The sequence below is a fragment of the Manacus candei genome, unplaced genomic scaffold (genome assembly GCF_025592945.1).
Source record: "Manacus candei isolate 608988 ecotype Guabito, Panama unplaced genomic scaffold, ASM2559294v1 h1tg000047l, whole genome shotgun sequence".
Lineage (NCBI taxonomy): Eukaryota > Metazoa > Chordata > Aves > Passeriformes > Pipridae > Manacus > Manacus candei.
This window is the reverse complement of record NW_026138095.1, coordinates 6,054,745-6,078,143: the sequence shown is the minus strand read 5'-3', so window position 1 is coordinate 6,078,143 and position 23,399 is coordinate 6,054,745. Positions and strand designations below refer to the sequence as shown.

At 43.5% G+C, this 23,399-nt stretch overlaps 2 protein-coding genes across 2 annotated transcripts in view; one reads left to right on the top strand and one right to left on the bottom strand.

Moving 5' to 3' along the window:
* The window catches only part of ABCC3 (ATP binding cassette subfamily C member 3), a 47,780-nt gene extending 34,166 nt beyond the window's left edge, over window positions 1-13,614 (top strand). The window contains exons 18-31 of the mRNA XM_051797981.1: window positions 62-229; window positions 952-1,135; window positions 2,058-2,163; window positions 2,844-2,997; window positions 4,375-4,582; window positions 5,311-5,621; window positions 6,343-6,542; window positions 6,646-6,772; window positions 7,703-7,804; window positions 8,781-8,927; window positions 9,853-10,011; window positions 10,388-10,554; window positions 11,533-11,727; window positions 12,364-13,614. Of these exons, the coding sequence (XP_051653941.1) occupies window positions 62-229; window positions 952-1,135; window positions 2,058-2,163; window positions 2,844-2,997; window positions 4,375-4,582; window positions 5,311-5,621; window positions 6,343-6,542; window positions 6,646-6,772; window positions 7,703-7,804; window positions 8,781-8,927; window positions 9,853-10,011; window positions 10,388-10,554; window positions 11,533-11,727; window positions 12,364-12,472 (2,337 nt within the window). The 3' untranslated portion in view covers window positions 12,473-13,614. The remainder of the gene's footprint in view (window positions 1-61; window positions 230-951; window positions 1,136-2,057; window positions 2,164-2,843; window positions 2,998-4,374; window positions 4,583-5,310; window positions 5,622-6,342; window positions 6,543-6,645; window positions 6,773-7,702; window positions 7,805-8,780; window positions 8,928-9,852; window positions 10,012-10,387; window positions 10,555-11,532; window positions 11,728-12,363) is intronic.
* Window positions 13,615-14,746: 1,132 nt separating this feature from the next.
* On the bottom strand, window positions 14,747-21,462 carry ANKRD40 (ankyrin repeat domain 40). The gene is made up of 5 exons (XM_051797996.1): window positions 21,229-21,462; window positions 19,554-19,702; window positions 18,073-18,546; window positions 17,050-17,231; window positions 14,747-15,926 (listed from the first exon to the last, which is right to left on the bottom strand). The coding sequence occupies exons 1-5, from the start codon at window positions 21,369-21,371 to the stop codon at window positions 15,792-15,794; spliced, it is 1,083 nt and encodes a 360-aa protein (XP_051653956.1). The 5' UTR covers window positions 21,372-21,462; the 3' UTR covers window positions 14,747-15,791.
* Between the last annotated feature and the right edge of the window lie 1,937 nt (window positions 21,463-23,399).

Sequence of the window (23,399 nt, the reverse complement as noted above, 5' to 3'; positions counted from 1 at the left end):
CATGAAAAGTCAGAGCTGTTGTTGTGCGATGTGTTTTGTTCTCTCCTCTCTCTCCCTTCAGGGCATCAACCTGTCAGGTGGGCAGAGGCAGCGCGTGAGCCTCGCCCGTGCCGTGTACAGCGGCTCTGACATTTACCTGTTGGATGATCCCCTGTCTGCCGTGGACTCGCACGTCGCAAAGCACATCTTCGACAAAGTCATCGGTCCAGATGGGGTGCTCAAAGGAAAAGTAAGCTGGCATTTAGATCCTCTTAAAACTGCACACAAGCTCGGCAGCACTGGTGGGTAACAGGAAAGCTGTTTCACCACCCAGGCTTGGGTGCCAGCTCGTTCCTGAATTTCTGTCTGTAGCTGGCAACGGGGACACCTTTTGTCATACTGTGATGAGCTTATGCATGCCCAGAAATTATATGATCTGGTCAGCACATGCAGAGGCAGAAACCAGCTCTGTCTTTTAAAATCCCTGCTGTGAGATCTCCAAAAACAAGGCATTTGCAGAAACTTGCACAGGTTGGCAGTGTTGCTTGTTGTTACTCGGAGGTGTGCGGGGAGGAAGCTGTACCAGATACTGATGTTACAGAGGCCTTTGGCAACATGCAACCACACTGCAGTCGCTTTGCTGCACCTTCTGCTCCTGTTATGGTCTTCTTGGATTATCCCAGAGCTCAAAAGGGAAGGGCTGCAAAGAAAATCAGCGTAACGGAAAGAGGGAATGATAATTCTGTTGGTTTAATTCCCTCTATGGTTGTATCAGCAGCAGGACCATAGTGAGTTAATGTACATATTTCCAGGCTCATTTGGCTAATGATGACAATGTTATTTCCACGGGCATTTCATCTTTGATACAATAACTCACTCCCTGTCCGAAAAATTTGGTAGTATTTGGCTTGCTAAGTAGTGTTAGTCCCCACAGTGACAACTGAAAGATTTGTGGTTTTTTTCCCTATCCAGACCCGAATTCTGGTGACTCATGGCATCAGCTTCCTACCTCAAGTAGACCATATAGTTGTCCTGGTAGATGGCAAAATCTCTGAAATGGGATCTTACCAAGACCTTCTGAAACAAAACAAGGCCTTTGCAGAATTCCTGCGAAATTATGCACTGGATGAAAACATTGAAGAGGACGAACCAACAAGTACAGTATTGTTTTTTCTTAAAACGTGTCTTTTTCTGTCAACGAGATTACAGATATTTTCTCTGTAAAGTGCCCCCTGGGTCTTCATGACAACCTTGCATTTGCCTTTCTGCACTACCGTGAAAATTATTGTCTGTGGCCAGGTCTGTGTTATTGAGAAATGTTTTCAAAAATTCCTTTCAAAATTCCATGTGGTTTGTCCTAGAAGAAAATCAACTCTTATGGTAGAAATTATTTTAAACTCGGCAATTTATTTTACAATTAGCAAGGCCAAACTCATCAGGAAAACAAAGTAGCCAAAAAAAACCCCAGCCTTGCTATCAAAGGGGCTACCCAGAGTCTGGTGTGTTTTCTCTTTATCTGTGGTTGTTTTCTTTTTTTTCATGTAGCAAAGTTCAAACAACATTTTAATCTTGGCTTACTTTTAAGCTTGATTTGATTCTGACAAAATGGTACAAGATTAAAGCATTTTGGTAAATGTTTCCCCTGTGTGACAGTGTTCCCACGCTCTTTGATTGCAGCCCTGCTGCTCTCCAGCCAGGCAGAGGGGAACACACATGACATCTTCCAGCAGCAGCAGGGGCTTGCAGGAGCTCCTGACGTGACTCCCCCAGCCCCAGATCATGCCTAGAACACACTTTATAAGTGAATTTAGCTGAAACCAACTCTGACACTATTGCCTGACATTCTGATGTGTTAAAGGAATGTGATGTAAATGTGTTTGGCAGCCAACCTGCCTCACAAGATCTTCGCAATTATATTCAGAGAAGCGATGCACAGAAGTAAAACCAGGGGGGATTTTATGCACTATGATTTTCCTGCTGTGGTATTGTTTTTCATGACTCTTGCTTTGCATAGCCACCTTTTCCTGTGCTTTCTGCTTTATGGGGCAGAAAATCTGAGGTGTGATCTTGTCTTGCAGTGCTGGAGGAGGAAGAAGTCCTGCTGGCTGAAGACACCCTCAGCATCCACACCGACCTGGCAGATAATGAACCAGTGACCAACGAGGTCCGCAAACAGTTCCTTAGGTAAACATGAGGTTCATGTGTTTCTAATCTCTGTCTGGGGTGAAACACATCTGAAAGATGTTATATCACATACTCCTTCTCCATCTGGGCTTCAGTTTGCTTAGTTTCCTTTTACAAATACATTGGTTTAGTGTCCTTTTGAAAAAAAAATGTGAAAGGAGATCAAACATCTATTCCTGCAATCCTCTTTTGAATCTGAACTGAACCAATTTCTTTAAGCAGCTCTCTGGTTCTCAGGTAACACTGCTGTATATATTTACCTACTCAACACTATACTGCTGCCAGTTATGTTATAAATAAACCCTTTGCATTTCACCTTTCCCTTGGGAATCTTAGAAATCTTTAGAATTTTTTATAACCATACCCGTAGATCTGTCCAGCTGCTTTTGATATGCAAACAGAGAAGCTCAGGGTTTAGCTTGAAATGTCTGCCTTGCCATGAAGCCTCTAAAGGCCTTTCCCAAAGAGCCCAGGTCCTGACACAACCATTCTTAGATGCTGTATTTCTGACATCACTGAACATCCAGAGGGGTGGTACAAGCACCCACATCTGTGAGCGAGGCTGGCATGGGAACTCAGTGGAAGGGCTGGGAATAAGTCCAGTCCGCTGCATCCCAGTCATCCCTCAGCACTGCCTCAATATGCCCTTTTTCTCCTAATGACTCTTTTGTTTTAACCAGGCAACTTAGTGTAGTGTCTTCTGAGGGAGGAGAATGTCCCAACAAAATGTCAACGAAACGGAGAGTCTGTGAGAAGAAGCCAGCAGAGCCTCCTCTGCCAAGAAAAAATGCTAACGAGAAACTTATTCAGGCTGAAACCACTGAAACAGGCACGGTATGGTTTGATTTCCCCCCCCTCCCTTTTGCTACATTTCTGTTTGAAAAACAATCATTTTTATTTTAACATTTGATCCAGTTCTGTTAAATGTGTTGTATAAATCACGACTGCAGGCTTTCGGCCTTAATCTGGTGGCCACTGATCATTCAGATTTAGGATTTTGGCAGAGGTTTTGGCACCCAGCAAGAGCTATATACTTACGGGAAAAAAAAAAAAAAGAAAAAAAGAAAAAAATCCCTTCCAGCTCCTGTCACAGTCACTTGATACCATCCCTGCCTTTGCCTTGCAGAGCTTTCAGCACTGTTGGTTTTTAAACTGTTTGGCTGCTGCTGGGTCCAGCTGCAGCGGTGGGTTACACGAGCCAGCTGCCTGCTGGGTGCCAGAGGGTCTGCTCTGCCTAAATACCTGCCACCCCCATCCGAGAGCATTTTGTGCTTATGGGTACAAAGGGGCTGTATTCCTCCTGAGCAGGACCAGGGAGGGAAAGGGGGACAGGGAAAAAGAGAAGAAAAAGAGAAGATGGGAACACAAAAGTAAAAGAAAGGGACATAAAGGAGCAGCAGAAGGAAGAGGAACGAGGAGGTTTGCTTAAAGAAAGCCCCTTCCCTCCACTTCAGATGGCTCAGTGTGTCCTGTTTAGTCTGATCTACTGGTCCATGGCACAGATATGTAATTAATTTTTTCTGTGGATTGTTTTAGCTTTCAAAGTCCCTAATTAACAATACTTTTTTTTAAAAAAATTATTCCTTCTTATGCTTTTTTTTAAAGCCTGAGTTTTTTCCTGAATCTGTCTCTTTTGGCTTCTCTGCCTTTTTGCACTACCTTCAAGACAGCACCCTTACTCTTTGCCACAAGCATCATCTGTTTATATTCCTACTGGGGTGCACCAGCATTTGGTACTTCATTTAAGTTGCTGTGAAGACACAGAATGGAGGCATATTCAGCACTTTTCCTGAAATAGGCCATTTGAAGTAGTCCTGAGCACAATAGCCTGCCAAGTTGCTTCTTTTGCTTGAAAAACTTGGCTTCTGTTCTTGTTACCCATCCTTTGCTGCTATTTGATCAGCCTCTTTTCTTTCCCTTTTCTTCCCCCCTCTGGCATAGTCTTAAAAACTAAAACCCCACGAAACTAATGAAATACAGCTCCTCAACAAGGAGGAGAAGAGTATTTCAGAGAAGTTTCTGGCTTGTTCTCAAAGTCATCGCCCTGACGTGGAGCTCAGGCAGATGAACTGTTCTCTGTGGTGTGTTAAAGCTTGGGCAGTTTTGAACTCAGCAGTTCCCCTGACAAAGAATCTTTTTTTCCTCCTGATTCTCTCTAAACTCCTGCTTGTGTGAGCTGTACAAACCAGCTTTTGGTGTGTGATTTTGCAGGTGAAGCTATCAGTGTTCTGGCAATACATGAAGGCTGTCAGCCCTGTCCTTTCTTTAGCAATATGTTTCCTATATTGCTGTCAAAATGCTGCTTCCATCGGGGCCAACGTGTGGCTCAGTGACTGGACCAACGAGCCGGTGGTAAATGGGACTCAGCACAACACAGCCATGAGAATCGGAGTCTATGCTGCCTTGGGCCTCTTGCAAGGTGAGAGCAGATAAAATCATGATGTCTCAATGGTTAGGGAAGAGGAATTAGGCAGAAAAGCCACGGCACCAGTTGCCAGTGGTCCAAAAGGAGAATATATTTATACCAGATATTAGGAAGAAATCATTTACTGTGAGGTTGGGGAGGCCCTGGCACAGGTTGCCCAGAGAAGCTGTGGCTGCCCCATCCCTGGAAGCATTTAAGGCCATATTGGATGGGACTTGGAGCAACCTGTCTAGTGGAAGGTGTCCCTGCCCATGGCAGGGAGGTTGGAACTAGATCATCTTTAAGGTCCTGTCCTAAGCAAGGGAGGTAATGTAACCTGGCACTGCAAAGTCTGAGCTCAGCCCAGTGCTTAATTTTGTTGTGAAGCCCTCAGAGGGGGTTGAACAGGTGACATGGAAGCTTTAGAGAGGTAAGTTGGAGAGAAAACATGAAAATATTTGGTGTAGTTGTAGTATTAGGAGTTTATGGAGGCTTGTGGAAAGCAGAGGGAGGATGGTTGTGTGCCTGTTTTACATAGACAGGATGGTGAAATCCTGCAGGATGTGTTCCTGTGCCTTAGGCAGCAATGCCATAGTGCTGATGTGCACGGTAAGAGAAGGGTGGACAGGGAATACAGTAAAGCAAAAAAAGCTTCAAGCTCAACAGTAACAGCCACGAATCAAGGAGCTGTGAATTGGGAACATCACGTTCACGGATTAACACGTCTCCTCCTCACCCACCAGGGCTCCTAGTGCTGATCTGCTCCTTCACGCTGGCCATGGGAGGCATCAACGCCGCCCGGACGCTCCACGCTGCGCTGCTGGAGAACAAATTTCACACCCCACAGTCCTTCTACGACACCACCCCGACCGGCCGCATCATCAACCGCTTCTCCAAGGACATCTACGTGATCGATGAGGTCATCCCGCCAACCATCCTGATGTTCCTCGGCACGTTCTTCACCTCCGTGTCCACCATGATTGTAATTATAGCGAGCACTCCGCTCTTCGCCGTGGTTATAGTTCCACTCGCAATTCTGTACTTCTTCGTTCAGGTAACTGGAAAAATATCTGACTACCATTGTAACCTTATTCCATTCCTTTTTTTTTTTTTTTTTTGTTAGTAAAAACAACATTAATTTGGAGGGAAAATTGAAATATCTGGAGGAGCTACATGTTTATGTAAACAAAATATTATTTTACTTCTCTCAGAAAAAGAAATGTCCTGTGAGATGTGGTCATGAAATAAATAGGCATAACCTTTTCTAGCTTTTAAGTATTAAAAAGTAAGCCTACTGCTAGAGACAGAGCGTATCAGTATATTAAAGTGTGAATATATTTGACATACTGACAAGTTTTTAAGGTGGTGAGGAGGTAGAATGTCAAAAATAGAAAGCAACGATTGTATTGATTTCTGAGCGAAAATGAAGCGTATTTTATAGACTGTGATAATGGAGGTGCAAATGCACATTTTGTTTTCTTGTAAAATAAGGCTTCTACAGATGGATCCATTTTGTTAGGTTATATTAGCTAAATTTAAAGGGACATAAATAAATTCAGCTTACAGTCTACAGAAATTGCAGTTACCCAGTGCTCTGTTGTGGAAAGAAACAAAGATAGCTTTCTTGAAATTCTTCTTAATTATAGAAGACATTTCAGAGGGTTGAAGTGCATTAGTAACAATCTCCTTTAAATCCTTAACCTAAGAAATTCTTCACTGTTAATTAAAAGAGACAGTATTTCACGTACCCTTCAATTTTCTCTGAAAAATGGCAGCGATTCTACGTCGCCACCTCCCGCCAGCTGAAGCGCCTGGAGTCCGTGAGCAGATCTCCCATCTACTCCCACTTCTCAGAGACAGTGTCAGGGGCCAGTGTCATCAGAGCCTACAGGAGAGTGAAGGCCTTTGTGGACATCAGTGATCTGAAGGTGGATGAAAATCAGAAGAGTTACTACCCTGGGATAGTATCAAACAGGTAACAGGCACATCATTTCTTGTTTCCACTTAGAGAATCCCGTGTTTGCAAAACTGGTCCAAGCAACCCTTTGCCACTGTGCTTACATCTGCCTTCTCCCCAGGTGGCTGGGCATTCGAGTTGAGTTCGTGGGGAACTGCATTGTCCTTTTTGCTGCCCTTTTTGCTGTGATTGGTAGAAACAGCCTGAATGCTGGCCTGGTGGGACTGTCAGTGTCTTATGCGCTACAGGTACATGTTACAGCTTTCTGCTCGTTGGTGGGTTTGCAGTTTTGTAGATGATATGGATATATTAGCAACAATTTAAGTGCTTGTTAACGCTGAAGTTAATAAGGAAATAATAAAAATGAGTTGTGGGATGTCTGGAAACTAGAGAGTTACAGTGAAGGCTGGCAGATCATCAGCAAGCTCACATGCAGTAGGCTTTCAGGGCACTTAGAGAGCATCAATGCTGTTCTGCACCCCAATATCTCCAGCAGTGACACACAGGAAGCTCAGAAAGTGTCAGTTGCACCCACCAAGAACAGGTCATTTGGGCAGCAGGGGTTTAACATGTCCTGCATCATTCCTGCTACGTAGCATATTGGTGTGTCCAGGCAATCACAGGCAGATCAGTAGGATTCATAATTAGAAAAGGTAAACTGTACTGACCCGAGCTGTGGACAGTTCAGCAGACTTAATGGCCTCACTCTTGCCAGAAGAATTTTAGATATCATGAGTGTGCAGGATTGCTGCTGGGAGTTTCCCAGTGAGACCCATGATTTGGGGAATGACTTCCAACCAACTTTTTTTGAGAGGGCCATGTATTAAATCATTGTGGGAGGCATGTGCTTCTTCACATGAGTACCTGATAATCTGTAGACTCCTTGTCCCAGTAGTAACTGTATTAACATCAATACAAAGGCAATTATTTCATTTGTAATGTGAATGTGAATCCACGTCTGTCCTAGTTAGAACAACTGGGACCAGTTCATCACTGGATGGGTGTAACCCAAAACTATGTATTCTGTAGCCTTCCACGCCATTTCCCAGAAATGTCTTAATAGCAGTGTCTGTTGTTGCTGTTATTATTGTTGTGGTTGTTGTTGTTGCTGTTGTTATTATTATTAGTATATCTGTTGTTCCTCTGGGGGTGATATTTTATTCCTTTTCTTCTCCAAGGTGACCTTGTCTCTGAATTGGATGGTCCGAATGACTTCTGAACTTGAAACTAACATTGTGGCTGTGGAAAGAATAAAAGAGTATTCAGAAACTGAAACAGAGGTCAGCTGCCAAGGGTCAAGTGTACTCAGCAACAGCCATGGTGAAATTTTAATGTGCACATTTACCTGGTCTTTCTTCAGACTCCTGAGAGACAGTTCCTGCTCTGAGTTATCATTTAACCTGAACAAATGTCACGCTCTGAACTGTAATTTATGCTATCACAGCTCCAAATTATTATTGCTGTCATGCAGCCTGTGCTTAGCATCTCATTTTCTGCTGCTGTGAGTGGCTAGCACAGGAGATAAGTTTCACATCAGAATCTTGGTCCCTTTGGGTCTGAAGTGTTTGATGCACAGTCTTACCTGCATGATTGGTGCTGTGATCCTGCTAGTGAGCACAGCTCCAGTACAATTATCAGGCCTCACACGTGTTTTCAATAGTATTTCTATTTAATCAACTTAATCAGTCCTCACCTCCCATGAGAGAAGAACATCTCTAGGAACACTGTACTGCTAATCCAGGAAAAGCATCCAATCATCTACCTTTGTTGCCAAAGGCTTTTGAAGGCGGCAGATGGAGCTACGCCAGGAAAGCTGCTGCTCTCTGGACACACTGGGGTTTGTTAGCCCTGTGTACATACTAAGAACTAGGAAATGGAGGACCTGAGGAGAGCTGCAGTGTGTGGTTCTGGAGATCCAGTGTTTAATCTGGAAGCTAGAAGGAAGCTAGACAAGGTGCATGATACATGTTATAAACCAGAGCTCAAGCTGGCAGGAAACCAGCAGTGTTCTATTAAAGTTAATAGGAAAAAAATTATATCCATTGAGGATCCAGCTCTTTGTGCTCAGACTTTTTTTCTTGTAAACTTCACATCAAAGACAAATGGGTAGATACTTGGAACCCATGTTTTTCCTCCATTATTATAAATCTATTTGATAATGGATATTTGATTTATCAGTTGAAATGTTTGTACCTGGGTTTGAATTTTTTTTTTCTTAAACCTTTATGAGACATTTCTGACTTGTGTCTTCCTTAGGCTCCCTGGATCATTGAAGGCAAGAGTCCCCCAGAAGACTGGCCATCCAAGGGAGAGCTGGAGTTTGTGAATTACTCAGTGAGGTACAGGAAGGGCCTGGATCTGGTGCTGAAGGGTATAAACCTCCAAGTCCATGGTGGGGAAAAGGTGAGTTACCAGCTGGATGTCTTTGCTAGATCTTTGTTCTGAGCCTCCAATGACAACCGTGGAGTAGAGGAGAGGGTCTACAAGCACACTGACCCCAGTGGTGGAGACCTCCTCCAGCTGGCAATGCAGGAGCAGCAGTGACAACTGTGCTGTCCTTGTGCCAGCATCCTGCGGGCTGGAAGCAGTAGCACCAATTGCATGGGACTTTCTGGACTTTCCAAGTTCATTTGGCAACAGGCTTCCCATACACTGTGTGGGAAGTACCAGTGCAAGTGACAAAAATTCAGTGACAAGAACACTTTTCTGAAGCAGTGCAGATGGGAGAAGGAATTCCAGTTTCTTCTGCTCTCTGACTTTCCCCATGAATTTTTTGGCATGCAAGGAAATGACATTCTTTGCTTTCTTAATCAGGAAATGGTCTTTCTTCTGAGAGATTCATTTCTTCATGCTTCATTGGAAAGTTCTGGGGTTTGCCTGCTGGTGACAGAACAATTAGTATGGGAAAGTCCTCCCCTGAACAGGCTGTTATTAAAAGAGAAGAGAATTATCCTTATACTAGGCAGACAGAATGACAGCATCCTTCTGGCATGCAGATACACATACTTACCACGAAGTATGACCCAAAAGTCTTTATTTCTTGTCCTTGAGTGACTGGACTCCTACCATGGGCACTCCAGCTAATCACCCAAAGTTACACAGAATGGCTCTAGGCCTGTACATATTTATATATTATATTATTCCAATTACAGGAATGACCATAAGTACTTTAGTGTATTCCCAGGATTACTAGTGAAGGATTTCTTAGATTCAGATATTGTGTCAAACCTCTTTGAGGAATCTTGGAGGGTTGTTTTGGGGTTTTTTTGCTGGGTGTTGTTTTCTTCTTAACCATATGCTTTGTTGTTAAACCTGCAATTTGTTGTAGATTGGAATTGTTGGCAGAACCGGAGCAGGGAAGTCCTCCATGACGCTCTGTCTCTTTAGGATCCTGGAAGCTGTAAAAGGGGAAATTAAAATTGATGGCGTGAAAATTTCAGAAATTGGTCTCCATGACCTTCGATCGAGGCTAACAATTATTCCTCAGGTACTGTTTCTGTGTGTCACAGGAAAGGAAGGATCTCTAACAGCTTAACAAACTGTAAATAATGGTTTATCCACAGAGGAAAATGCTTTGTTACACTTAAAAAATTGTTTCAGAAAAACAAACTGTTTATACTTTAAGTGGTTCTGTCTCCCCCACCTTATAGGCTGATGCTGGGTGATAAAACAGGATTTAGGATAAACCATCTTTACAGTTGGAACTTGAAGTGTGTATAATGTAATGTATTGTCAGAGTGGATGAGGTTAGGAGGTGGCCTCCCTGCAATGCAATGGAGACCTTAAAAGTAACTCATAGTATCTAAAACATAGTATTAAAACAGCTAAACCACTTGTCTAATGAGAACTGGCTTTATATCCAGGATCCTGTTCTCTTTTCTGGAACATTGAGGATGAACCTGGACCCATTTAACAAGTATTCGGATGAGGAAATATGGAAAGCCCTTGAACTGTCTCATTTGAAGAGGTTTGTCAGCAGTCAGCCATCCATGCTGGACTATGAGTGCTCAGAAGGTGGAGAGAACCTCAGGTGAGGAATGCTTGAACTAGGACACACAGTGAGCTCTCCTTCAGCTGTGGCAGTGTGGGACACCTGAGCACAGGCTGACACTGTGGTCTGGTGTGTCTGAAATGGTTTAGCCCCCTATTCCTTTTCCAAGAAAGCCTCTAAGGTTCAAACATTTGCCTCCTGTTCTGCCTCTGCCACAGCCACAAACGATCTGATTCTTCTTTGCTTCCAGGAAGGATTTTTCCCAAACTGAAATCCCAGAAGTTTCAGGATGACAAGATAGTAGGGACAGGCAGTCCTTTAACATAGTTTGGTAGGAAGGGAAATGCCCTGATAACATACACAACTGTTGTGCTGAATAAGAGTCCTCTGCCTGACACTTTAGCAATGTTTATTTTCCATTATTATTTGGAAGACCCGTGAAGACATGACTGGGGATGATAAAAATGCCATGTTTTGATATGCTTCATTGGCTTCCGAGGCTGTGGTGTCACCAGATTATGCCTGTGATGAATGTTCAGCTCCTTCCTCATCCTGCAGACACAGACAAAGACTAAGCCTAGGCTGTGTTTGTGGCAGAGGAGGAAGTCTGGCTGCCCACATATATACATATATTATTTTTTTTATGGTAGAAAGGATTTGCAGCCTCATAACATTTTTTTTTCCTTTTTATTAGCATTTTTCTTTTTTTTTTTTTTTTCTAAACAACTCACAATGTTGTTAGAACCGTGAGTGTTTCTGAGAGCTTGGGCAGAAGCATTGTCATCATTAGTTGCCCTGGCTTTTGTCATGATGATAAAAGGGACGTCTGGTGGCTCTGCCAGCACTGGGTCAGGCAGTAACACATCACTCAGTCAGTGCTGGCATGCTGCAACCTGTGTGTATTTAGCAAGGCTGCTTGCTAAACATTCTGGGGGTTTTTGGGTAACTTCACCTGCTCCAGCACGGGTGACTGTGAGCTGTGGGGCCTCGCTGGTGAAAGCCTGTGTGTGTTTGCAGCGTGGGCCAGAGGCAGCTCGTGTGCCTGGCCAGGGCCCTCCTGCGCAAGACCAGGATCCTGATCCTGGACGAGGCGACGGCGGCCATCGACCTGGAGACGGACGATCTCATCCAGATGACAATCCGGACCCAGTTCGAGGACTGCACGGTGCTGACCATCGCACACAGGCTGAACACAATCATGGATTACACGAGGTACAGTCCCTCCGTGGTGCGTGGGGGGGAGGCTCGTGGGTTTGCTGGGGATGTGAGGCGGCACCTGAAGGGGTCGGGTTTGTCCCTAGATAGGCACACTGATGCTCTTGCTGGGCAGTATGTAAGCAATGATGTCTAAGCCATATAATCCCAGAATATCCAGTCCTGACTTTGGCTCTGTTGGCGTAAGAAATAGGTTCTATATTCAGTAACCAGAGCTGTGCAGGTGACACTGCCCAGCTGCACTCCTGGCACTGTCAGGAAGCTTATGCAGCCTTGTTAAACCAGCAGCTGCTGTAACTTTTTCACTAACAGCATGTCATATTAATTACTTGAAAATATATTAGTATACTTCATGAGCTTTTATCTCCTTGGCTCTCTGGAACTGTATTTTCCAGAACTACTGGCATGACACTTTTTCCCCTCTTATTGACCGAGGAGATAGTGACTGCCCTCTACCTTTTTTAGCCAAACAGCAGCTCAGGGAGAATGTTTATCATCTGTGAAAATAATTGAGGAAAACAAAGGTGAGGTAAAGATTAGAGCAGTTTGCTTTGTGATAAAAACAGGTATCACATTTCTTGCTAGGAATTCTCTGACATACCTTCCCCCTGCCTCCTGTTTTGTTTTTCACAGGGTTCTTGTTCTAGACAATGGAACCATAGCTGAATTTGACACACCTGCAAACCTTATAGCAGCAAAGGGCATTTTCTACAGTATGGCCAAAGATGCTGGACTGGCATGAAGAGAAGACCCCTTGGGTTTTGGTTTGGTGTTTTTTTAATCTTACTGACTTGCCACAAAAGTGACTTGTGAATGTACTGTAATTTTACAAAACAGTTTTTGTAGTAGACTCAACTTGTGATATGTGAACAAAGTATTTTACAATTACAAGGACCAGAAAGTGAATTTTATATTTTTAAATATTTTCTATATACATAAAGTATTTTATTATATGCTTTTTTTTCCCAAAGAAGGCCAAACATTCTGCCAAGAAAATGTATGTACTGCAGGGCAATAAGTACTGCATTCAGGTTTGTAATTAGTAAATTATATTAATGGTACAAAATACACCTGGTTTGTGTGTTTTCTGCATAAGGATTCATTGGGTTTGAAGTGGAAAACAGGCCCAGTTAAGTTGTGACTCAGCTGAATAATAGTGAAATGATGTGTAACCTCTGAGTGGTTCCAAGCTATTCCTTTCAATATTTCCCCAGGGCAAGGGAGTTGAATGTTGCAGCTTCCAGTCTGTGAGCTATCCCAGGACCTTTGGGATGCCTGCCCAGGGCAAGTTCAGCATTATAAAATTCCTCTTCAGCATAAGAAGTAACATGTATTTAAAACTAAACCTACAAATGGCTTCATATAAATCATTAACCACACAATTTTTTCCAATTCAGTAGGCTCCACACAAGCCTACAGGGACATGATTGGCACAGAAGTACTAGAATTTTGCTGTATCTCTCTTAGGTATGGAGTCACCATGAGTAAGTCTCCACTTTAGCTGAACGTGCATGCTGAGCTGGTGTGTATTTAGTTTATCTTGTTCAACTCCTTAATCACCTGAAATAATGTGTGATTTGTTTTACAGTAATAAATATCTATTTTATTACTGATAACCAGGCCTCCTCAGACAAAAGGAGTCCTCTGTTCAAACAGTATTTGCTGCTAGAACCTCTTTTGCTTTAGTTGTTTTCTTCCTACACCAAGCACTCCACAAACCCATTGGCAAGAAAAAATTTTACCAGGAGTCAAGCGCAGAAAAACTTTGGGAAGACAAAAATAATAATTTATTAATCCTTACAAATTATACTTCTTAAATAGAAACATGAATCTGCAGCCAAGCATTCATTAGGCATTAACATTTCATACAGCAGAGGACAAAGCAATGAATTATTTATCACACACAGAATGTAGTGGTTATACACTGATGGGATTGTTAGGAGTGCTAATAGTGTCTTCGGTGTATAAACTGCATAAGACACAAAAATATTCCTGGGAATGCATAGATAGGGGTCAGCATTTGTGCAAGATCATTGACCCAACAGCCGAGCTTTCCTCTGGTGGCTCTGGCTGGTTAACCCTGGTACCCTCCTGGATTCAGCTGGTGCTCAGACCATGCCTGACCCATCCTGTGCTGTGTGCCAGGGAGAAAGCAACAGCCAGGGTGATGCAAAGAATGATGATTTTGTTATTCCATTCTACAGAAGTTAATATTCCACCAGAAATCTGATATAAAAATCATACATTGCCAATGCCTCGGGCTGTTTGACCTCCAGCACTTTTGCAGAAGAGGCTGTTTCGATGCGACAAAATGTTTTGTATTCACCTCAGGAGACCGAACTTCAGCCGAGTGAACTGGCACAGAGGAAACGGGGGTGTTTGCACCGATCCGTGCTGCGGGTGAGCCGCGGCCATCCCGCGGACGGCAGGCTGGGAGCGGGGCTCCCTCTTGTGTGCTCAGTCCCTGCTGCAGGAGCCGCTCCCTGCGCACGGAGCGGCGAGCACGGCCCGGGGCGGGCGAGTTCCCCAGGTACTGGCTGTGGGACAGGTCACTGCTCTGCTTTGCTCTGAGAGAGGGGCCGGGGCTGAGGTTGGTGCCCAGCCCCAGGCAGGGGGAGTCACCTGGAGCAGTCGGAGCTCCGGATGCTGCGCTGGCCTCGGCGTTGCCTCCGGCTGGTCTGGGAGGCTCCCAGCTCAGCACACCTTGGCTGTCGGGCAGGTACAGACATTGCACAGCTCTGAACTCTTAGACAAGACAAAGATAAATTCCTTTGGTTGCTGCAGTTTCCAAAGAAACTGGGGGGGGGGGGAAAGGGGAAGACGAAGAAACAGGAAAATTCAGTCCAGTTTGGTGCCTTCTGTTTGCCTGTTACATCTCATACTTTAGTTTGCTCATCTAATCCACAGCATCCACTTTTCACTTAAGCTACGAGAGAACTCTTCATCAAATGCAAGTGGAGAGACTAAATACTAAAATCCTAAAAAAAAAAAAATCAGATAAAATCCAGCTCTTAAATACTTTTCAATTTCTTTATTCCAGAATGTCACAGTAAATTAGTCAAATTCTGAATTTTAAGTAACTGCGTTTTTGTTTTATTTTTTCAGTAAACAACATGGGTAAACACAAGTCATAGGGAAAAAAAATAAAATGCATTGCATAGGAACACAGGAAGATTTAATATCAGCCCAGAAATCACTGGGCACTTCACTAGTTTCCTTTTACACAGGCAACTTTATAGGTTCAAGATGCAATCTTTCTCAGGAATGCAGAAGCAAAAGGAAAATAAAATTACAATTACAATTAAAATTACAATTTTGTGCTTTTAAAAGGGGAAATTAAAGCAGCATTGGAGAAATGTCAATACAGTAAGAAGAACAGGATTTTAAATTGCACATGTCAATGCTATATACTGACAGACAACAATAAGAGGGATTTTGGTTGAGAGCATATTTATTATTTGGATAATTACTATCACTTTTATTTTTAACCTGAGAAATGGGGAAAAGTGTAAACAGGGATTAAGAAATCACAGGTAATAAGTCACTTGATAGTATTCAAACGAGACATAGTTTTGTGCTTCTTCCACACATTTAAACCCTTCTGTTTTTTTCCTTCTAAGTAAGATATGACTTAATATACACAATCTAAAAAGGGAACATTAATGGTAATGGACTCAGTACAAACACTAAATGGGCTTCGTGGCAGGTTCTTTAGCTTGAGTACCTCTGCTATTTTATAGCAATCAAATTATTAGAACAGCTTAAGGTAAGCCTTTCCCTGAGAGCTGCTAACTCTGCAGTGTTTGAAGATTATCTTTTTGTAAGGAAAAGTGTCGCATTAACAGATAGTTCTGCCAATACTTCCTTTGCTTTGAGCTACTTTCATATCAGACTCACTGCTCTTAGATTAACTAGAAGCTGTAACTGTGCATAACCACTTTAAGTTATTTCCAGGTTAACAAAATAGATTTTTTTTCACATCATTAGCCCTTATAGATATTGTGTTTCAAACTTAATTTTAAAATGAGAGATACAAATATTTTGTTTTATTCCTTGAACAATCAGTATGTAAGTTCTGATGCCTTCTTGTTATAACCACTCCGTTCAGAAAGTGTTGGGACTCTGAAAAGTAAGTTTCTGTCGCTTAGAACAAGCTCCAATTCTTGGAAATCCTGTAGCCTTGCAACATCTTTGTCCTTTAAATAAATAAAATAAGTAGTTAGGTGATACTGTCTGTTAATTTTGCAGAGGTAAGTTAAAACTATCTCATACTAACACATGTATCTATAAATACGACAATTCTTTACAGTAAGCTGGAAAGCAGACATCCTGTTGCATCTTATATTTATTTTGGGATCCTATTCAGCTACTCACTTAAGTCTATTTTTAGAAGGAATGCAACACTGATGGTGAGTGCAAGTGATTAGAGGAATTGCACTTGTCAAGACCTACTGCATGCCACCCAACTCCTCTTTTTTTTTCCTGCTTGATAATTCTTAGAAGCTCATGAATTGGTACTTGCATCTACCAAAGAAAGTCCTGCATGCAGCTTCCTCCAGAGCAGCCCACTAAGGCCAGCTCTGGGCCCCCCACAGCCCTGCTCTGCTGCCAACAGCATGACACAGAACTGGGTTTTTGTCACCTCAAGGAACAGTAAGTGTCCTGAAGAGATTAGAGCTGGATATAAAAACTCTTTTCAACAGTAACTGAAGTTGGCAAGTGACAGAATTCCTTGTGTCTTTTTCTTTTCCCTCCACTTCTTGACTAACACAGAATAAGTCATCCTATAGTCAGTGAAGATGCAGCAGGGTGAAGTCTATTACTCCTAATCAGATTTGGCCCACGAGTGACGCCAACAATGCTCTGCAAGGATTTCAGAGTGAAAGAGAGGTCAGTGGTGAGTTGGTAAAACAGGTGCCTTTTGTGTTTGCTGCAGGGGTGAACGTCCACTGAAGTAAGGACAGTTCTGTTCAGAGACCTGAGTAATTCTGAAACATCTCTCTGTTTGTGCAAGGACTCCAGCCAGGCCTTGATGAACTTGAAGAGCTCGGCTGAGTTCTGCAGGCCTTTTAAATGCTGATGGCAGCTCACAAAATCAGGTGAGCCTAACCAAATGGTTATGAAAAGAAACTGGAGAACCTTTTTACTTAACAGAAAACCAAAACAACTGCTCAGTGTTGGAAGTTGAAGGAAGGTTTTTCATTTTGGTTTTTTTTTCCAACGTAGGCCTATGCAGGTGACCCAAAAATTATCCCTTTATAACAGTAATCTAAAAATGTTTTTTATAAGTTAATGCACTTCAAAATGTAGAGTTCTTACCTTTCTTAACATTGTATTTGGTAATTTTCTGATCTTCTGTACGTGCTCAGGGTTCACACCCAGCTCATGGCAACTCACTCGGAGCAGTTCCTTGTAGGTCAGTTCTTGTCTGTCCAGTTCAATTTCAATGAAGTCATTTTCTCTAAGATTAGGGTTTTGTATTCTAACTTTAAGCACCAGTTCTATTAGAAATAAAAAGGCATATTAATAGGCAGATGTATAAAGGAATTCAAAACTATAGACTAACTTTTGAATACTTCTGTATTCTATTAACCTTGTAACAACATGTGAATACTTGGAAAGCAAAAACTGGAATTGTATGAGCAGAGTTTCCATCACATTGACTTTCATCAACCTATATGAAAAAAATCATTACAAATCTAATGCAGTGTGTGTGTGGATGTCTAAGCCTTTGCATGAATACTCACCTTACTGGATTTAAGCTAATTTAACAGCAGATTATACTGATTATCAGTTTCCTGAGCAATACAAGATTGCTTTTATTTACTCTTTTGGTCATCAGTTCAATTCTAATTGCCAACCCATGGCATCAGAACACCTTTTATTTCAAGCATTAAATTCTGAACAGAAACTGGAATTGCAGATTTCCCTCTTTAGGCAGGCAAAGCTTCCCTGCAGAACTGGCAGATCCCAGAACAATTCAGCTCAAGACCTGGGTGCAGACTGAGCCATGTGATGTTCTCTTGAGCTCACCAGCTGCATACTCACGTTCTGTATTTGCAGCCTGGACTATGCTATTTAGAGAATTAGATTACCCTGGGGCCTGTATGCTTTTATGACAATTGAGACAAACAGCAAATGTTTTCATCAATATTTTAATACCAGTTCCAGCAGAAACAGGATACCTGCATCTTTCATTCCCTACAAATATTTCATGAATGTCTAAGCACGGGAACCTGAAAATCTCTGGAAGTGCTGTGAGTACGTGTGACCCTGATTAGTCTGCACTGCCCAAGGTGACAGAAGATCTCAGATGAAGTGAGAGGAGACTTTTGCTGTTACCTTGCATATTGAGTGGAAAAGCTCCTGTGAAGAACACGGGCTGGAAGGCTGGCACAGGCCCCATGCGGGAGCCGTTCTCTTGCTGGGGTACGGACTGGTTGGATCCCGCCGGCGAAGGGGGGCCTCTGCTCCACGACAACGGCCCCTGGTAAACAGGAGTTCTCTGGAGGACAGGGTGTGAGCGTGGTGGCCCAGCAGGCCCTCGGGGCAGGGGTGGCATGTCCCCATTGGGAGCCCCCTCGGGAGCAGCGTTCCCGTGCTGTGGCGGCGCACGTCTGCAAAGCTCCGCGTCAGGCACGGACAGGGAGTTGGCATCGTGCGGTTCAGAATGGGAGACACTCCCATTCACAGTGGGATCTGGAATGCTGCTGCCCGTGGTGTTATAAACATAAGGGAAAGGTGGGTTAGCCAGGTAATTGGGGATGATTGGCAGGTCTGAATCTTGCTTTAGGTCCGGGAGTTCATCATCTTCCACTGTAAAACAAACAAAACAACATTCTCCGAGACTTATCTTGGGGGAAAAAAAGAATTATTGCTATTGCACTGCTTTATTTCTTTTTTATTATTATTATTGTTATAGGGAGGGAGTGGAGTGTTAAAAGCATCACAGGTTAAAAAATGTATCAGGAAGACCTGCACCTTTTTTTTCCCCACAGTAAACAGAACCGTGCTCAGGTGCTGCCATACAGTGAACACAAAAGCTGAGTCTGATTCTAGTGATTCTAGGGGTACTAATTCCTTCTAAATGCGGCAGTTCTCCTGTTTTGGTTTGTTTTAATCCATAGCAGCGTGTTGTAACACAGTCTCTGGTGGTGTCATTTTCATAATGCATCAGGCAACAAAAAACAAAGGGTCGATATTAAGGCAGGGGATAAAGGGAAGGGAACATGCAGTACTGGGAGAGCTGCAGCATTACCCATTCAACAGCTGGGAGACAACAATGAAAACAAAACCAGACCTGGGAGTACAAAGGGGAGGGGAGAGGTTGTTAATCGACCACATTTCAAATTATTACCTCCAGCAGCAAATCCTACTCTGCTCCAGCAGTTACAAACAAGATAAAGATGCTCTAGCAATGTCCTTTAATGAGCTGCTAATTTTCGATTTATTCAACACAGAACATCAGGAAAATTAGGTGTTGATCATATAAGGGCTTCCTACAAATTCGAGATATTTTTTTCTCCTATTGCCTTTTTAAAAACAGGAAGCTGTATCTGTCTGCTGCATGGCATTCTTCAAAATAACAGTTTTTCTAATTTGTCAGTGTTTAGAAAAAAGTCTGGCTAGCTGGGTATGGAATTTGTTGGTAATCCTCTTTTCTTAAACTTTGTTTTCTTACCAAATAAACACTAGAAATCAAGTATAGTTAGTACTGAAATCCAAACACAGTCTCTTCGCATGCAAAACAAAGACTGGAGCACACATGCTTAAACAGCCCTTTACTAGTCTTTGATGGTCACAGGGCACAGTGACTAGGTTACCTCCCAGCATCTCCTTGATCTCCCTCTTGGATGTTAACTGGGCTGGCCTCTCTCCTTTCTTGGTCAGGATGTCCTTGTCTGCTCCTGCGTGCAGCAGATAAGCCACCACGGCCGCGTGGTTCCGCTTACAGGCCCAGTGCAAACATGTCCTGCACATGGAAAACATTAACTCTGTGTCAAAGCAGGTTCATTTCCACTCATTCTTGCTGCCTGTGAGAAGAACAAGACCTAATGCACGCCCAGCAAAATAGGTTTGAATTGCAAACTTCCTTGGAAATGTACACTGGATTCAGAGCCTGCAATGGCACTTGCTGATGTCATTTTCCCTCGCTCTAATGCTCTTGATACCAATTACCAAAGTAGGGTTTTTAAAGTTCAAGATCATTTCAATTTGTTCTTTCTTTAGGCTATAAACTTAGCTGGAAAATTAAATATAAAAAAGAAATCTTGTGCATGCTATCTTAATCTTTGAAAAAATCATCTGTACTTAAAATACTTGTCTGTGTATGTATACATAATCTATTAGGGATACTTCCCTAGGATGCTATTTGTACTCTTTAATTAATGCTGTCAGCACAAGGACTTGCACTTTTGACAAGTAAATAATGCTTAAAATATTCTATAGTTTCTCAGCACAGTTCTTTGCCCAGTTGCTATTTGCTGCACCAGCAATTCCCCTCCTTTGATCTGCAGACAACTCTAGTTTTCTGCAATCTGTAACTGATGCACAGAACTGAATGCTTTTCTATGTTTTTTAATTATTATTTGCAGTCACTGACTAGAGAGACATAGTAAGGAAACATCTTAAAAGCTACTAAACTTATTTAAAAGCTACTAAACTTAGTATTGGGGACTTAGACTCACACATGTAACTTGCTATACAGTCAGACCATCCTTTCCTATCCCAGCTTCTAGAGGTGTTTGACCTTTCTCCAGTTTTTATGTTTTAATTCTTTAGCTCCAGCTGAAGGAAACTTCAGAAAAATGAACACACTCAACCCTTTTCCAAGTTTATTTATTTTTTTAAGAATTAAAAGAGAGATAAATAAACTTAGATGGAGAAAATGTTTTAGTTGAAAGTCCGGCCCCAAAAAGCCTTTTCCACTCTGGGTTTTTTGTTTTGCTGTGGTTTGTGTGTCTATTACAGAACAGCCTTGGCTTTAGTGTCCTCAGGTGGGTGTGAATGAGATGTCAAAACCAAAGCGTTTGTATACATCCCCTGAAACAGCCTGCAGGGTCCCTACTTGAAAGGGAAAGCCATTTTCAAACTTGGTTTAGAGTCAATAATAAATATTTCTAGATAGACGTGAACAGGTAAAGCCGAGGTTTGTGTTCTGACAGCCTCTGCTGTCTCAGGCTGGGAAAAAAAACCAATCTGACCCACCACTATAAGTACAAAGTAAGTACACAGTGACCTGGAGAAGGAGAAAAAAACCCAAACCCATCAATACAAAGTAAGTGCACAGCGACCCCGAGAAGCAGCGAAAGGCGCAGGAGGCGGGATGGGGACCCCTGTTTGAGACCCCGGTTATCAGCCGCACCTCCGGAACAGGGATCGCTCCACAGAGTGTTCCGCGGCGGATCCACCTTTTATTTCCTTCTCAATTGGCACCTCGCGTGAGGAGCGAGCCCGCGGGATCGCCGGGGGGGGGGCCCGGGGAAGGGCGGCCCTTACCATCCGTTGACTTCGTTCTGGGAGTTGAGGCCGACCCCCAGCTCCACGAGCCGCCGCACCTCCTCCGCGTCCCCCAGCGCCGCCGCCTCCCGCAGCCGCTCCTGCCGCTCCCGCTCCGCCAGCTCCGCGCCCGCCTCCCGCATCCCCGCCGGCGCCGGGACCCTCGGCCCACACCCCCGCGACGGGGGAACCTATTGCCGGTGACAACCCGGCCCCGACAGCCGGTTCCGGCGCAGCGCAGGGCGGGCGGGGCGCGGCCGCTGCCGCTGCCCGGCGGGACGGGGCGCTCCCGCCGTCATTTAATATTGTTTAACGTACAAATGCACAGTAGAGGGTGTCTCCTGCCCTGGTTGTTGTTCTTGCGCGCTCTGTAATCGTTAATAGAATGAGTCGTGGAATCGTAGAATGGTTTGAGTTGAAAGGGACCTTAAAGATCATCTCGTTCCACCTTCCCCCCCCTCTCCCACAGGCAGGGACACCTTCCACTAGGTCAGGTTGCTCCAAGCCCCATCCAACCTGGCTTTGAGTACTTTCAGGGATTGGATATATTTCTAGCTCACTGAGTATCTCTGGTAATTTAAGTAAGATTCAGTTAATCCAGTGGTTTTACCCAGGTTAAGGAAACAATGTTATGATGGCCACCTTTCTGCACTAGCCTGCTGCTAAAGAGGGTAAGTAGAGGGATTTGGAAAAATTTGGTTTGTTTGCTGACTGCCATGAAAGGATGTACTGAAGAGATTTTTAAGATTATGAGGATTTGGGTTGGGAGGGACCTTGGGTTAGGAGGGACCTTAAAGATCATCTCATCCCAACTCCCTGCCATGGACAGGGACACCTTTCACTAGACCAGGTTGCTCCAAGCCCCGTCCAACCTGGCCATGGACACTTCCACAGGAGCGTCCTGTTGTTCTGCTTAGGAAATTCTCACCATCTTTGTGCATTCTCAGCAGAATCAATTAATCCCCAACCCCCTACCCCCCAAAATTAAAATAAAAATCTACAGCTGCCTGCAAATCAGTTGGAAAGATTATAGGTAAGTCCTGCCATTTGCATTGCTTGGTTTGAAAAGCTGGGTTTGGTCGTTGTGGATATGTCCTAAATCAAGTTACAGAACAGTTGGTAAAAATTTCACAACTATTAAAAGTCAAAATAATTATTTTGAACTTCAGTCAGACTTTTCCATTCCAGCCTGCTCTGTGCAGCCACACTGACATGCCAGGGAACTCTGCAGCAGTTGGGCTCCAGGGTACCTGTTTGCTTTCTCAATGCAATCGGAGCAATAGAAAAGAAGCTGAAACAGCCCAGTTCTGCCCCAATTTCTGACACAAACACCCGCCTTCCCTCCCGCCCCCAAACCCAGACTGTGGGATATTGACTGAAAATTCATGCCAGTTGTGTGGTGTTGATTTCAATTACACTCTTCCAACAGTTCCAGTGGGTTGTTCAATCATTACAAAATTGCAAAGCTTGAAAAAAGTTTGTGATGGAGGGATTTCCAAAAGATAACTCCTCAGGTAACACTGGTGCTTGCACGAAGCCCTCAGTGATGCTGAAAAAGGCTGCTGTGAGTCCTGTAGGTTTTACAGGATCTGCATGAATACAGGCTTCAAGCTCTTATAAAATATTATTTAATTAAAATTTAATTAATTTCATCCACTTAAGTGGTTCAAATCGATGTTGAGAAATTGGAAAATGGTTGAAAATTGCTATGTGAAATTCAGTACGTATGAGGTATAAAATCACATCTAAAAAGGGAAAACAACAAAATGGGCCAAAACTGGTTCCAAGGTCAAACAGAAAGATTTACATTAAATATGAAGGACACCCTGAACAGGCTGCCCAGTGAGGGCACACAGGGCTGGACACAGTCTTAAGCTGCTCCAGGGGAGGTTTAGGTTGGACATTAGGAAGAAGTTCTTTACAGAGGGAGTGACTGGGCATTGGAACCGGCTGCCCAGGGAGGTGGTGGAGTCACCGTCCATGGAGGTGTTTAAGAAGAGAGTGGATGTGGCAGACTGTGCCATGGTCGAGTAGGCAAAGTGGTGTTAAGTCAAAGATTGGACTCGATGATCTCAGAGTTCTTTTCCAACCTAGTTGTTTTTGTGATTCTATGACACCACACAGGGCAGGACACTGTCTGCCGTGACACCACACAGGGCTGGGCACTGTGT

Bases quoted from the DNA above. Each gene is read 5' to 3' on its own strand.
- ANKRD40 (XM_051797996.1), bottom strand. From the start codon at position 21,371: ATGCGGGAGGCGGGCGCGGAGCTGGCGGAGCGGGAGCGGCAGGAGCGG. The intron at 19,703-21,228 runs GTAAGGGCCGCC...TTCCATGTGCAG, and splicing joins CAGAACGAAGTCAACGGATG to GACATGTTTGCACTGGGCCT. The intron at 18,547-19,553 runs GTAACCTAGTCA...TTTGTTTTACAG, and splicing joins GATCAAGGAGATGCTGGGAG to TGGAAGATGATGAACTCCCG.